At 36.7% G+C, this 13,383-nt stretch overlaps 1 protein-coding gene across 1 annotated transcript; it reads left to right on the forward strand.

The window, feature by feature from the left end:
• Nucleotides 1–10,230: 10,230 nt before the first annotated feature.
• LOC126732573 (scarecrow-like protein 15) lies at nt 10,231–12,493 on the forward strand. The gene has a single exon (XM_050435509.1). The coding sequence runs from the start codon at nt 10,326–10,328 to the stop codon at nt 11,994–11,996; it is 1,671 nt and encodes a 556-aa protein (XP_050291466.1). The 5' UTR covers nt 10,231–10,325; the 3' UTR covers nt 11,997–12,493.
• The last annotated feature ends 890 nt before the right edge of the window (nt 12,494–13,383 follow it).

Consider the following 13,383-nt stretch of genomic DNA (forward strand, 5'->3'; position numbering starts at 1 on the left):
TCTCCCTCTACTTGAAAAGTAAACCTCCCAAATTTAAAGTGACCACATTGCTCATATATGAGGTTGATAGCCCCTTCCAAAACAAAATAAAAATGAAAATAACTTTTTACTAACAGAACAAAAACAAATCACATAAAAAATCTTTGCTCGGGAAAAAAATTCAGAAGACAAATGCATTACAATTATATGTTTCGTATGAAAGCTTGGAACTCAAATTAAAAGTTTGGAACTTCGAGATTTGGGTCTTATTGCTACCATATGGTCTAATACTATTTTTTTTTTTTTGGCACCAGCCAGATGACTTTACTACTGAGCATTATTATTGATTAAATATCTTTTACGCTACAATAAATTATTAATTACAATAATTAAATCATTGGTTTAGTGAAAATATAATGATGTTGCTTAAATCTTTATAGAATTGATGTTGCTTGTTTGTTAGTAAGCCAATTTTATTCGTAGGAATTTACAAATCAATGGGGTGTTTTCGTTGTCAATGAGGATGGAAAATTATTAGGAACTCCCGGAGTATCATAAATGTGTACTCCCTCATCTCACATGAATGGTGAGTCCCATCATGAATTTCATTAGTGGGACCCACCATTTATGTGAGAGGAGGGAGTATTCATTTATGATACTCCGAGAGTACACAATAATTTCCCAATGAGGATATAGACGGATAGTGGTGTTTCTTGGGTTAGATTTTGGTTAAAGGGGTTGTTTGATAACATAAAATGTTGAATTTGCATTTCTTTTAAGGTAAAGAAAAGAAAGAGGAGAAAAGTTTTAAGGGTATGTTTGATAACTTTTTTTTCCCCTTATTTTCTGTTTCCAAAAACAATTTTTTATTTTTGAGACTAAAAAACTTGTTTGGCAATCCAAAATAGGCAAAAAAACAAAAACTGTTTTCAAAACTCAATTCGTGAAGAAAACTGAAAACATGCAAAATGTTGTTTTCAATTTCTAATTTTTAAAAGTCAATGAAAACACACATTTAATTTAATGAACCTGTCTTATTAATGAGTTAACATTAAAGTTCAAATCCTAGTAACAACATATTTTAATATTTTCTATTTTTTTCTTCAAAAAACTATCTTTTTAATTTTAACTAACCAAACATTTTTTTGATTTCAAAAATACAAGAAAAGTTTTTTTTCTTTATATTTCCAAAAACAATTTTTTGAAAATAGAAAAAAAAAAAAAAAAAAAAACTATTACAAAACATAACCTAAGTTAGCATCTTCCTTCTTCTTATTGAGAAAAACATAGTTCTTTATCTTTATTTTTTTATAAAAAAGGAAAAACATATATGGGATTTTCTAATATATCAAAACAATGATTTTTGTCATGATCAAAATCTCAAATCAATATATCTATCTTTTTGAAAAACATTTTTTTGGGTTTTTCCCTTTTAGATTAGGTTTCTTGAAATTTTTATGTTAGTTCAATTATTAAAATTGTTTTAATTAATTTTTTTTAATAAAGTTTCAATTTATGGTGTCCAATTTTTTTTTTATAATTGTGCTCATTCAATCATTATAGACTTTATCTATTAAGGTAACTGAAACCCATTTGTTATCATTAATTTTGAAATGCATGAATTATATTTTATTAATATTTAAAAAATAATAACTATCATTATTTTAATATTTTTTTTAAATATTAATAATAAAAAATATCGAATTCATGGATTTTAAAATGAGTGGGAACACAATTTCATAATGGATGGATCTGATATAGTGATATTACACGAAGTAACGAGACAACATGTAAAGTTAGTAGCTGTGGCAAAGGAAGGGTGCCGGACCCCTGGCTTTATAAAAAAAAAAAATCCTCCCCCCATTATATATTTACTTAATGACCCACTCATATATAAATGATTGTACAAACACTCATTAATTTAAAAGATTTTGAGAATACTAAGTATTTTAATACATACACAGGAAGAGGGGGAATATTTTTAAATAAACTTACAGTGATAAATATTCAAAAGGGCCTAATTCTTAGATACACAGCATAGACTTTAAACCTCTATAATTCACACTCATTTTTCAATGTGAGATTAATATCTCATTTTTCCTTCTAATATTGAACTTATTTTGTCTAAGTGTAACTCAATTTTGTTTTTGCTTAAAAATATTTTTTCATTTTGCATTTGGGTTATATATCTTGTAAGGACTCAATTTGTAACGACCCTAAATGATGTTGGGTTCGCACGTAAAAAGGCCCAAATAATATCACTTATAGAGCGTGGGTTTGAAAGGCTAGGCCTTGGTCACCGGACGAGGGTTTGTCGTGGTGTTCATACAAAATTAAATCGTGTTCGCTCGAGGAGTCTTTCTCCTGGAGATGGACTGGGAGGCTCTGGTTCTTGGCCATTTTTCCCAGCCACTTCTCCGGATTGCTTGCCTCTCTTTTATATTAACCTGCACCCTTTATCCTACGTACACATGTAGGATCGACTTTCCAGGACTGATACTTGTCCCATCAGCCCATACCCAAAGTGGTTGGGGGTGGTTGTAAAAGCTAAAGAGTATGACTCTGTCAGGTGCAGAATGCTTTATTGTAGTACTGACAGCCTTTTACTTGTGCTGTTTCCGCACTGTGATCACTCTTCCTTTTAGGGGCATTTATGGCATTCCGAGCAGGAGCTCGTCCTCGGCCATTTCCTTAGGCCATCCTCGACTCTCACGATGCGTTCTCGGCCTTGTATCTCCTTAGCGCAGGCCTTGGGCCTTAACATGAATTGGGCTGGGGTCACAAACTCTCTGACCCCACAATAGCCCCTCAAAATCCTGCTGTCCGACCTCCTGGTCGGAGAGAAGGGTTTTGGTGATGCCATGTCTTTATTGCGGTCTGCTTAGATCTATCCTTCATTAATGCGGGTGTCTCTTCATCTATCTAGGAAACATGTCGGACTTCGAGACATTCCTCTGAATTCATTCACGATGCGCTCCTGCCGTTTCAGTGTTCGAGACGCGTCTTTAATGATTTCCCTTTACGAGACTATTTAAATCCGACGGTTATTGACAGCGTGGGAAAGTGGAGTGGGTATATTCTCGTTTACAGATTTTCTTGGAAATTTGGATAGGTTAAATGCCTCCCGTTTTGCCCTTCATATAAGAAGAAAGGCAATAGGTTACTTCTCTTACACAGAGACCTTTTAATCCTTTTAAAGTTTGAAACCCTTAGCTTTTCCCAGAGTTTCCCTTATCCGCTCGCTTACACCTTGAATTGTGATACGTCCGAGATAGGAGTGGGAATGAAGAGACCATACCCTTCCCAGAAATACCATGTTCTTCTGAAGCTCAAAATGGCTTGGTCAGGGCAAGGATGGCAGAGACTCAAGATACCTCCCATCCTCCCTTCAGCCAAAATTCGAAACAGGGGCTCGTCGCGTCAAACTTTTGGTGCGATTGAGTTGGAGTCACCCATTATCAGTACCAGCCGCTCTCTTATGAGCATAGCTAACATGGCACCAGCGTGTTAGGAGTCAGGACTAACACAGGAACAAAGTATCCCTGCTTCTTCCTCTCTTCCTTCACTGGTGCCTCCTTTTGCCTCCCCTTCTTCTTCTTTCCCATCACCAGATCCATCCTGGTGCTTTTCCTTCTTCCTCTTCTTCTCCTCTTCCACCAAAGGAGGTTCTCCTCTCAATATGGGTGCTACTGGGGCAAAATTTGGAAAGACTTCGGAGCAAAGCTTAAAAAGACTTCTGGTTGTTTGTTTGTTTGTTTGTGTTTTTTTTTTTTTTTTTTTTTTTGCAATTCGTTTTCTGTATAGGCTTGTTTAAGCCCTTCATTGTACGTTGTAATACCTCTTTATATCAATAAAAGTCAACATTGCTTTATTTTGCATATTCTACCTCTTCTTTCTGAAATGGTTATGCCGTGAATAGACGTACTACCATATGACTTCTTTTTTATTTTTATATTCTGAACGATGCTTAGGGTCGTAGTCCCAGTTACTAAAAAGACCTTGCTCTGTGCTTATTGAAACTATTCGGCACAATAATGCTGACTTGAACAAATGATATTTAGGGAAAAAACCTTTGTTTGAGAGAAAGATGTAATTTTGTACTTATCGGGCTATTCGGCTTGATAATGCCGCCCTATTAGAGCTGTTCGGCACAATAATGCCGACCTGAAAAAACGATACTTAGGGTCGAAACCCTTGCTAAGAAAAAGATGTTATTATGAACTTAATAAAGCTATTCGGCACAACAATGCCGACCTGAGAAAGCGGTACATACCCCAAAACAGCCGAGATGACAGCTGAATGCTCGGTGCGGTGTAGGAGATAACCATCTGAGGATGGGTGGTCCAAAGGTGGATCGTCCATGTGGGCCGCCAAGTACTTAGAGTGCTTCGCCGCCTTCCTAATGGCTTTTGCAGCCTTGGTCCTTTTTTTGGTATCCAGTCTGAGGACCGAGGTACGATCATGCTGGGCTCAAACGCTCGTTTGTATCAATTCCCTTAGAGCTGAGGCTCTGAGGACAGATCGGGATCTTTATTATGCCTAGGATTTAATCTAACTTTTAGTAAATGATCTTCCTGTAGGTCTGAGTAACTTAACATTCTTCTTAAGTAGTTGGTTTCCCCATAGATTTGAGTCCGAGAACCATGCAATACCTTGGTTCTGTCCAAAACTTAATTTTTAAGTAGTTGGTTTCCCCAAAAGTTTGAGTCCGAGGACCATGCAATACCTTGGTTCTGTCTAAAACTTGATTTTTAAGTAGTTGGTTTCCCCATAGGTTTGAGTCCGAGGACCATGCAATACCTTGGTTCTGTCTAAAACTTGATTTTTAAGTAGTTGGTTTCCCCATAGGTTTGAGTCTGAGGACCATGCAATACCTTGGTTCTGTCCAAAACTTGATTTTTATAAGTAGTTGGGGGAATTAACCCCTCGGCTATGGCGTGGGACCTTGGTTTAGGGGGGTTAGCTCCTCGGCCAAGCCCCTAGAACCATCCGTGCTGCTGACACTATGAAGCGCAACCCCTAGTGAAGAAACATAGCCCCTAGTGGAACTTTACACCCACCGCCTATGCTAACACACAAGCCTTCCTTACAGACGGCGCCAATTGTAAGGACTCAATTTGTAACGACCCCAAATGATGTTGGGTTCGCACGTAAAAAGGCCCAAACAATATCACTTATAGAGCGTGAGTTTGAAAGGTTAGGCCTTGGTCACCGGACGAGGGTTTGTCGTGGTGTTCATACAGAATTAAATCGTATTCGCTCGAGGAGTCTTTTTCCTAGAGGTGGACTGGAAGGCTCTGGTTCTTGGCCATTTTTCCCAGCCACTTCTCCGGATTGCTTGCCTCTCTTTTATATTAACCTACACCCTTTATCCTACGTACACATGTAGGATCGACTTTCCAAGACTGATACTTGTCCCATCAGCCCATACCCAAAGTGGTTGGGGGTGGTTGTAAAAGCTGAAGAGCATGGCTCTGTCAGGTGCAGAATGCTTTATTGCAGTACTGGCAGCCTTTTACTTGTGCTGTTTCCGCACTGTGATCACTCTCCCTTTTAGGGGCATTTATGGCATGCCGAGCAGGAGCTCGTCCTCAGCCATTTCCTTAGGCCGTCCTCGACTCTCACGGTGCGTCCTCGGCTCTGTATCTCCTCGGCGTAGGCCTTGGGCCTTAACATGAATTGGGCTGGGGTCACAAACTCTTTAGCCCCACATATCTATATAGTTTTTTTTTTTATTTTTTATTTTTTTTTTTATAATAAAAAACATGTCATTATTTTTTATGGGTTAAAATTGTTTGAAACTATTCTATTTTTATCATCCATAAAAAGATATTTTTATTTAGCTTTTGTCATTTTATTATATTTATCTTATATTGCATTGGAGTATATGTTAAGCCGTTTAGGCATATCAAAGTGGCATTTAATATCTTAATCTAATTACCTGAAAATAATACAAGAAAACAACATATTTAACAAAAAATAATATTGATGACATGTTTTAAATATAAATTATATATACAATATGTGTTATTTTGTAGATTTAAAATTTATTGATAGACCTAGAGCTAGTTGCTTCTTCTCCCATGAAAAATATTTTCTAACTCGGTTTCTGCATTATGGAGACTCCTATTTCCTATTTCCTACAACCCTCACCCAACTAACCTTGACTGCTTGCTTATGATTAAAAAAAACTGTATACGTGTCTTCCTGCTATAAGCCGCAAACCAAAGCAGAGTTGATAGTACTGCAGGAGCTAGCGTCGGCCGGTACTACTCTTTGTTTGTTTCTTTTTGGTACGTAAAAAATGGAGGGATTTAGATTTAGTGGGCAAGGGAGTGAACGGTGCTCCATTATCGAAAATGGTACATATTCTTCTTCTTTAATCGTCGCCGCTATGACGGCAAAGCTATATCCTACGTGGGCGTGCTTCGAACGCGCTGACTATATATATATATATATATATATCAGATATATGTATATGTCATTTCACGGTAAAAGTTAATTATTATCTCCCATGCATGTCCGACAAAATTAAAGCCGCCAAGTGGGTCCTACATTAAGTCATCCCCTATGCCAATTTATTGCCAATCAGGCCGCACTACCATGACAATGTTGTGTAGGTGTAGGACCTACTTAAATTACTTTGAGAGAGAAGTCACTTTCCTTGTCAACAAGTCCCCTCTCCTCTCCTCTTGGCCTTTTCTTTCTTTTTCCACTTCTCGTGTGAACATTCGTGGATCCTTGTGGAGGACGTATATGGCTCCTACCGCACCTTTAGATTTTTGGTGATTCAAATGTTTTAGTTCACAGTTAGGGAATTAAGATGTTTATTGAATTTTAAATTTTTTTATTATTAAATTATGAAGGATAATATTATTTGTTGATAAAATTATGTTTTCATTATTAAATAATGAGAAATGTTAATGAATGTTTTAAGAGTATTTGTTTTTAAACTATTTTTAGAAATGTTTTATGGGTTAATGATAAAACAATTAATTTTTGTTTTTATATTTATCATGAAAATGGTGTTAAAAGCTTTCTTAATATGATTTATTAACAATTGTCCTAATCACATCTGTTAACATGATCTTTTAATTAAGACTCAAATCATCTTAGCAAGTGGGTTCCAGTTAGCTCAATTGGTAAAGTCTCTGATGGCTGTATAAAATATTTGGGATTCAATCCCTGCCTACACCAAAAACTAATTAGTGTCTTTATCTTTTGATAAATAGCTATCATCAGGAACGGACGCCATAGGTTTAAACTCTCTCTAAAAAAAAAAAAAAAAAAAAAAAAAATCATCTTAGCAAGACTCATTATTTACCTATCTAATTTAAAGTGAATATGATAGATGGAGGAAAAAGAGAGTCATTATAAGGATTTCAAAATTAACATTTAGCTTGAGTTAATTTTGTAATATGTGAATAGGTCATTTTTGTTTGGAAGCTTTAGAACCCAAATCTTACGTCTTACCCCCTCTACTCTACTTTATGCTCACAAATTATCAAAACTTGTCATGTGTCCACCTTATTGATTAACTCTTAATTTTAAGCATTTCTTTGATTTTGCTTACCAAAAAAAAAAAAAAAAAAACCATCTCCACCACCACCCTCACCAACACATTTTAATCGGGCTCTCTGGTTTCATCTGGGAGTGTGATGGAGTCGGTGACGCATCATATATATATATATTAAAACATGAATATGGATTTGATATTGGTTTGAGTTGTTTGAGAATGACGCAAAGTCGGAGGAGATGGCAATTTAATTAGCTTGAATTTGAATAAGACAAGGTGGTGATGGTGCTCGATGGTGTATCTTGGGAAAGAGGTGGAGTTTGCAATGATAGGATTTAGATACATGTGGATCTAGTAGTGGTGGCATGGCCATGATTACCGTGGATGACCTCTTGCTAGTAGTACTGATGGAGGTTGATAGGGGTAGTGAGATGTGTTGATTTTATTATTATTATTTTGCCTTTTATTTTATGGGAGTGAAATAAGAAAAAAACTATAAGTAGGAATTAATTAATTAATAGGTGGACATATGACAAGTTTGGTTTGTGGAGTATAAAGTGGCCAGAGAATGAGATAAATGATTTGATCTCGCAAGATTTCTACTATGACTCTAACTCAACTCAGCCATCCACTAAATGATTCAAATTTGATTTCCTTTTAAATTCTTATTTAGGTTTTGTTTGGTAATGGCTGAAAAAGACGGCTAATTTTACAATTTAACTTATTTTTACTATTATTTAACTTATTTTTGCTATTATTCATGAGTCCTATTATACTTTTTGGTATTATTCATGGATCCCACTGTATTATTTTAGCTAATTTTTAGTTTTATCTACAATCATTTTAGTAAAAAAATTTTAGTTTCAACTAAATAAGTTATTCCCAAACGGACACTAAATTTTTTATTAGTCGCTGAAATAAACATGAAAAACTACTAGCATAGACCAAAAGATAAATTATTCAAGAAGTTTATATATAAATTTAACCAAAAAAGGGGATAGATTTTTATCTAAACTTAATTGATTTTTCATAGTTGAAGAATTTGAAATACCGTGGAATCCTTGACGACCTCTTTTAGTTCCTTTTTATGTTAAAGTTTATATGGTGAGGATGATTAGTGAAGGAAGAAGACTTGCCAAACGGCTTTTACTCCGCCAAGTGGAATTTCGAGGGGGATACTAGCGTTAATATCTAATTTAAAGTTTAAAGTTTAAAGTTGTAGACTATCCTCTCAAAGTACTTAATTATGGCACTTTCGCTTAGCCTTTATCGACGAATAAGTAAAGTTGAGGTGGTGGAGTTTTTCTTTCGCCTTTGGGCCTGTTTTGAACTTTTGTGGGCCCTAAACTATTACTCCTAATTACAGTGGGGCCGACAAAACAAAAAGAACTTTAACGCCAACTATTTGACTTGTTTGTCGTTTTTCAGGTGATTTTAACTTTGATATGAATTGGTTGGTACTTGGAACCTGCTAATTAAAATGTAGTTCATGCTTTCATGGGATTATGAGCGTGTATTTGACTATTATCCTTTTCACCCTTTCTTGTTTTGCAATTTGCACTGGCTAGCGTCCAATAGCACCTATCATTCAGGAAAAGAAAGATATTCCATCTCTCTCTCTCTCTCTCTCAGATGAAAAGGCTTAGATAGAGTTGACGGACATGATTTTACGATGTAATGATACTAATGAAATGCCACAATAGTTATCTGGATTTTCACAAACAAAATTTGAAGTACTCAAAATATAATTTCAGATTTGAGTATGCAATCAATCTTTTTTGGATGTCACTTATTTTTTGGAAAAGTTTTTTCCAATTAATTTTAAATAGAAGAACAAAAAACTTGGTTATAATTTTAGCTTTATCCTTACAAACTTTTGTGGACTGTCATCAAATATTTGTGGCCCACTCATGCCATTTTTTGCACATAAAGGGGTGTTCATGAATTTGCAAAGCATACCTTGATTGTTAAAATTGAAAAATTATTGGTTAGAACTAGTAGAGAGCACTAGTATTGGAGGGTGTAAAAACCCCCTGTTATTATTTTAGCAACCAAAACATTAAAATAGAGCTTCATCCGATTATGGGTTTGTAAAAACTTTTAACATTCATGAACCATAAGGTTGTGTTTATACAATTTTACTGTTCATAGGTTGTAATAAAAAACATTGATATTTTATTTTCTTTTATACTTTAAAAGAGAGAAACATAGTTTTTTATTTTATTTGATGGAATGGTTTATATTATTTTAATAAGTTATATGTAAAAATAGAAACGGTGGAATTAGGTAAGTTATAAAATAAAATGATAAAATAAATAAAATAAATTTTGACGATGTAAAACAGATGTTTATTAACCGACCTGACACTGATGCTTTAAGTGAATACTACCAAATGAATCTCTCAATTAGCAAACGCTAGCTCTTTTATGGTTCTAGTGCTTGCTGCTTGCGTAAAGCAAGTCCACAATATACAGCAGGATCTATCAGAGGAGCAACTCTGGAATTGCATGGGCTATAGCTCTCTCTAGCTGGTCGTCAGAGTTGAGAGAGCGAAAAAAGCGAGAATCACAAAAAGCAAAGACAAAAGCATGATTAGTAACTTGAATTAGAAGCTTCAAAGAGATAAAGGCAATCTTCTGACTTGTGTCGAGCATGTCATGCATGTATCTTTTATTATACATTCCCATACATGACACATCCACCCCCATGCACACACGCAAAGATAAAAGGCCAACAATGATGACCACTAAAAGCTCCTCACCCATTCCACACTTTGAAGAGAAACAAAGCACTCTGAGCTCTGTTTCTCAACTTTCTAAACACTTTAGAGATGAGAGTTCCAGCCAATTCCCCACAAACCAATAACCAATCTCCGAACCCAAAACCGGTTCTTTCCAACAACACCAGCAGAAATATCGGTTTCCACAGCCCTACCAATACTCCTAATAGCCTTTGCTACGAACCCACCTCGGTTCTTGACCTTCGCCGGAGCCCCAGCCCCGTCACGGAAAAGCCGGCCCCCACGACAGAAATTCCGGGTCGTCTCGACGTTCTGTCTCGGCCAGAAGACCCGCTCGACTGGGACGAACAAGTGCTGCATAATCTGGACTGGGATTCGATCATAAGGGACATTGATTTACTACATCATGAAGACCCAGTTCCTTCTTTGAGGACTATTCTCCATTCCAATCCTTGTGATCCTCATCAGGTTGTTCAATTGCCAGAGCTTCCTCACCCTCAGCCCTTCGATCCCACTCAGTTTGTGCACACTGATTTCATCTGTGACGTCAATTACTCCACTCAAAACCTGGCTGATCTCCACAACTCGAACACCTTTGATTTGACCCACGAGTTTCATCATACAAGCCTCAACGGTTTCGAGACAGTAGAAGAGCTTCTTCGAGCTGTGGACTGCTTTGACTCCAACCAGTTACAACTCGCCCAGGGGATATTGGAGAGGCTCAATCAGCGTCATCGAGCTCCGGTGGGAAAACCGCTCCCACGGGCTGCGTTTTACTTCAGAGAAGCTTTCCAGAGCCTACTCACCAACGGTACAAACCGAACAACTCGACTCTCTTCCTGGTCAGAAATTGTTCAGACAATCAAAACCTACAAGGCCTTCTCTGGAATCTCACCGATCGCTTTGTTCTCTCACTTCACCACCAACCAAGCCCTCCTTGAAGCTTTTCAGGGCTCAACTTTCCTCCACGTTGTCGACTTCGACATCGGACTTGGTGGCCAATACGCTTCCTTCATGAAAGAGATCTCCGAAAGGGCCGAGTCTTGCAAAGCCAGTAATAATAATATTCCATCAGTGTTTCTTCGAATCACTGCTATCGTGCCTGAAGAATACGCCCTCGAGAGCAGACTGATCAAAGAAAACCTCTCACAGTTCGCACAAGAACTCAAAATCAGACTCCAGGTTGATCTTATTCACTTACGTACCTTCGAATCGCTATCTTTCAAAGCAATAAAGTTCATGAACGGAGAAAAGACCGCTTTTCTTTTGTCACCAACTATCTTTCGCCGTCTTGGCTCCACCAACAACATAGCTGCTTTTCTCAGCGATCTCAGGACTGTCTCTCCAAACGTGGTGGTTCTCGTGGACAACGAAGGCTGGACAGAAAGCGGGTCAGCGTCGTTTAGGCGCAACTTTGTGAACAGTCTTGAGTTCTACGCCTTGATGCTGGAGTCTCTTGACGCTTCCGTTGGAGGCGGTGGTGTTGGCGGCGACTGGGTGAGGAAAATTGAGATGGTGTTGCTGAGGCCGAGGATTTTGGCGGCGGTGGAGGCGGCGGGGAGGAGAGCCGCGCCGTGGAAGGACGTGTTCTATGGGGCGGGAATGAAGCCTGTACAGTTGAGCCAGTTTGCAGACTTTCAAGCTGAGTGTTTGTTGGGGAAAGTACAGGTTAGGGGCTTCCAAGTCGGAAAGCGGCATGCTGAGTTGGTGCTTTGTTGGCGTGACAGGCCGATGGTCGCCACATCAGCTTGGAAGTGTTAATAGCATAATTATTTATTGTTATCTCATGAATCGGATATATGCATTTTATTTTATATATTGTGATATGCATATACTGATCCATGAAATAAAATACCTTATCAATAGTGATGATCATGGTGGGTTTCTCAAGTTATTTACCGGTGTATATATATGTAATGTCTTTCTTGTGTAAGAGGAACATTATATGCCCGGTTATAATTTTTTTTTTTTGTTAGTAAGGGCTTTTAAGGGGGTTAGGATGGAGAATTACAAATTTAGATATAGGGGGATTGGAATGTAACTGTATTTAGCCCTGACCATTTTGTTTCTTTCTAAGGTAGTTTCCTTTTAAAGTGTTGTTAGAGAGGAAGAAGAGCTAAATGCTGGCTAATGTACTGTCTGCCTCTTTGTTTTATATATTGTCCTTACAGATAAGGCCTTCGTTTGCTGCCAGATTAACATGTTTGGGAAATTATATGTATCAATTTGCCGATCCATACTTGGAACTATTTTTTATCCATTTCTTTCTTTCTTCTTTTTTTCTTTATTCCTTTTGGTTTTCTTTTTTCCTTTCATTGTTTCTTTGTTTTTTTAGGGATCTTTTTCTTTCTCCCCCTTTTCTTTTAGTATATTATAAGACCCTCTTCGCTTGAAATAGGTTATTTTCATGATTTAGATTCAATATCATCAATTTAAAAATATATCTAGTACATATTACGTCAGTTATAATTTTAAATGATTAACAGATCCAAGAAATAAAATCTTAACTATGAAATGAATAGGATATATTCCACTTTTTTAAGCATGGAAATAATTTTGATTACTTAGACTTGAAATGAATCGTTAATGTTTCACACATTACTATCTTTGGGTATGCACATATAACATATGTTTTGAATTACTACATTTTTTATGCTTAAATGAATCCTTGTGAGTAGATTTCCCCAAAAATGAGAATGAATTCCTAAAGTGAATTATTCCTTGAGAATGGGGGTTCTTGCAAAATTTAGGTTGAACTCAGCCAATATACCTAGATACTCTTGTTTTTGAATGTATGCTATTTGTGCAATCAGAAGTCTTGGAACGAAAATTCAACTACTTTATTTTTTTTATCTAATGTTAAAGCTTAAATTTGTTGCATCGGTTATTAGTTGACACACAAGCATAGCTAGCTGTCAAAGTAAACGAAAGACTGTTCTATCAAAAACGAATTTGATTGTAGTGTACCATGGAAATATTGATCCAAGTTCAACGTAAAATTAGAATTGTGACCTCAGTTAAACAGGTTTGAGCTTAGTATTCATTGATCATGGTAAGGAATCAGCAATGGTATTAAAAAAAAAGGTAGTAGAGATGGGATTCATGATTGATTGGATTGGATTAGGTTCATTAATCCAATCAAACAAGA

This window comes from Quercus robur, chromosome 6, assembly GCF_932294415.1.
Source record: "Quercus robur chromosome 6, dhQueRobu3.1, whole genome shotgun sequence".
Taxonomy (NCBI): domain Eukaryota; kingdom Viridiplantae; phylum Streptophyta; class Magnoliopsida; order Fagales; family Fagaceae; genus Quercus; species Quercus robur.

Excerpts from the sequence above, each read along its gene's own strand:
- LOC126732573 (XM_050435509.1), top strand. The coding sequence starts at position 10,326 with ATGAGAGTTCCAGCCAATTCCCCACAAACCAATAACCAATCTCCGAAC.